Source organism: Hipposideros armiger, unplaced genomic scaffold (assembly GCF_001890085.2).
Source record: "Hipposideros armiger isolate ML-2016 unplaced genomic scaffold, ASM189008v1 scaffold_1755, whole genome shotgun sequence".
NCBI classification, from domain to species: domain Eukaryota; kingdom Metazoa; phylum Chordata; class Mammalia; order Chiroptera; family Hipposideridae; genus Hipposideros; species Hipposideros armiger.
Window position 1 is genome coordinate 98414 of NW_017733105.1, and position 2635 is coordinate 101048.

Sequence of the window (2635 nt, forward strand, 5' to 3'; positions counted from 1 at the left end):
AAAAATAAAACTCTGATAGATCCATTTCAGGAAGTTGTAAAAGCTCAAATCAAAGAGAATTAAAGTCAACTTAAGCCAAGATAATTTTCAGACCACCAGTATGGTGACTAGTGGAAAGCAAAATGTAACATGTTCTTTGAACTGAATAACTATTTAACAACTGCAAACAAATCTGTTCTTATAGGGTTTTCATGGTATAGCTCCTGTCATGAGAAAATACTTCATTCAGTTTGTCAAAATGATACAAATGAAAGAAATACAATTTTTTNATCAGACTAGCATGATATAAATATCCAAGCAACATATTAAATAAATAGCAAAATTTGACATTTTATATCCAGCATCCAGTTTCAGAGATTCTTATAGCAGGAATATAGCTTGAAACACCACATGGCCCAGATTACTGACTTTAGCAAATGGATTTCTAAAACTTGAGCAAAAGTTCATTCTGGCCTTTAATGTCCAGAAGAATGGGACTACCACAGTTAGCTCCCATTCTCCAATGTAGAAATATCTCTAACTTTTATTCATTTAGCAAATACTCGGGATAGTTATCTTTGCTCTAATTTATTGAGAGCAAACTATTTGTAGACATTATACAACACCTTTTAAACTTCTGTATATGTTATTTTATTTCATGCTCACAGCAGTCCTGTGGGACAGGTGTTATTTTCCATGCTTTACTCAACAGAATAGGAAAATGATACACAGTTAAGTATCTTAAGTTTACACAGTGGTAATGTTTGAATTCAAAGCCAGGTTTGTTTCATACATAACATTGCTTCTTGAATGATGGAAAACTACTGAGGGTGCCAAAAAAATGTATACACATTTTAAGAAAGGAAAAAACTTAAAATTGTTATACTCAATATATACCAATAACAAAAGATGAGTACAAGTCACATTTGATTTCTGCAATTACAAGAGGTACTCAAAGTGGTTACCATCAGCATCCAGACACTTCTAATTACAGCGAACTACTGTTTGAGCAACGTTGATCAAAGTGTCTACTTGTATACATTTTTTGGCACCCTCTGTATTGTATGATTTCTGACTCCTTATAGAGACACATATGTAAAAATTTTTCTGTGCCCTTTTATTTTGGTTTATGGATAATAAACAATTAATTATGGTTTGATGGATTACCCTCTATACATTAAAGTAACTGTGCCCTGTGTTTGTTGGAAGAAAGTATGTATCTCTAAGTTATCATCTTATATTAAAACTTTTAGCATATTTTATTACTTAGCCTACTCAGATCAACACTCCAAACCTTATAAGAAAGCAAGGTAAATTCTTTAGTTCAAACTGGCTTTACTTGTGCTGCCATGATGCATAATTTATCAAGGATTTTCTTTTTGCTTATAGGGATGACTTGTCAAGCTCGAACATCATACACTGAAGATGAAGTTCTATGGGGTCATCGCTTTTTTCCTGTAATTTCCTTAGAAGAAGGATTCTTTAAAGTTGATTACTCCCAGTTCCATGCAACATTTGAAGTCCCCACCCCACCTTACAGTGTGAAAGAACAGGAGGAAATGCTTCTTATGTCATCCCCTTTAATAGCACCAGCCATAACTAACAGCAAAGAAAGACATAATTCCGTGGAATGCTTAGATGGATTAGATGACATTAGCACAAAACTTCCATCTAAGCTGCAGAAAATTACTGGAAGAGAAGACTTTCCCAAAAAACTCTTGAGGATGAGTTCTACAACTTCAGAAAAAGCCTACAGCTTGGGAGATTTGCCCATGAAACTTCAACGAATAAGTTCAGTTCCTGGCAACTCAGAAGAAAAACTGGTATCTAAAACCACCAAGATGCTGTCTGATCCCATGAGCCAGTCAGTGGCTGATTTGCCACCAAAGCTTCAAAAGATGTCTGGGGGAGCAACCAGGATGGAAGGGAATCTTCCGGCCAAATTAAGAAAAATGAACTCTGACCGATTCACATAACAAAACACCCCCTTAGGCATTATTTACTGTTTTGATTTAGTAATAATCCAATATTTGGCTGATGAGGTAATCCTCTCTAAGGAATCTGAAAGGTACATTTTCCCCCCAGTCATATATGCACATTTGAGAACACTTACTTCCAAGTATTGCTAATGTGCAGAAAGCAAAATTTATGAAGGGAGGACATCATAAGGAAGTTCTTATTAACGGGCATGTATTATCACATCGTGCATGCAATAATGTGCAAATTTTGCATTTAGTTTTATGGCATGATTTATATATGGTATATTTATATTGTATATTCTAAAAAAANTGCAGGTCTTTTTAATACATCCAATTTTTCACACTTAGTCTTTCCAGCTGTTACAGATACTTAGGTGGACAATGTTGAGAAACTCTAAATGTTGAGAATATGAGTAATGTTTCTTTTCCTATATTTTAAAATCTTTTGAATGTGCAATTGACCATGTCCCAAAACAGAATTGCTAGTGGTTTTTAAATTTAATTTTCTGTATTTCTAATATGGGACAAATGACTAATATGTCTAAACTTCCCATATTAACATCGACTAATTTACAGGAAGAACAGGAAATGCAAGTGATCATTACAGAACGATCAAAACAGCAGACGTTATTGGGCATTGTTTAAATACCAAGCACCATTCTGTGCACTTAACATCA

At 34.2% G+C, this 2635-nt stretch overlaps 1 protein-coding gene across 1 annotated transcript; it reads left to right on the forward strand.

Annotated features, from left to right (window-relative positions):
- The first annotated feature begins 1368 nt into the window (after nt 1-1368).
- LOC109378121 (G protein-activated inward rectifier potassium channel 1-like) lies at nt 1369-2267 on the forward strand. The gene has a single exon (XM_019634583.1). It carries the CDS (start codon nt 1371-1373, stop codon nt 1953-1955), a length of 585 nt encoding a protein of 194 aa, XP_019490128.1. The 5' UTR covers nt 1369-1370; the 3' UTR covers nt 1956-2267.
- Nucleotides 2268-2635: the final 368 nt, after the last annotated feature.

What these genes read in the sequence shown, in the direction of transcription:
- LOC109378121 (XM_019634583.1), top strand. Translation starts at nt 1,371, where the DNA reads ATGACTTGTCAAGCTCGAACATCATACACTGAAGATGAAGTTCTATGG.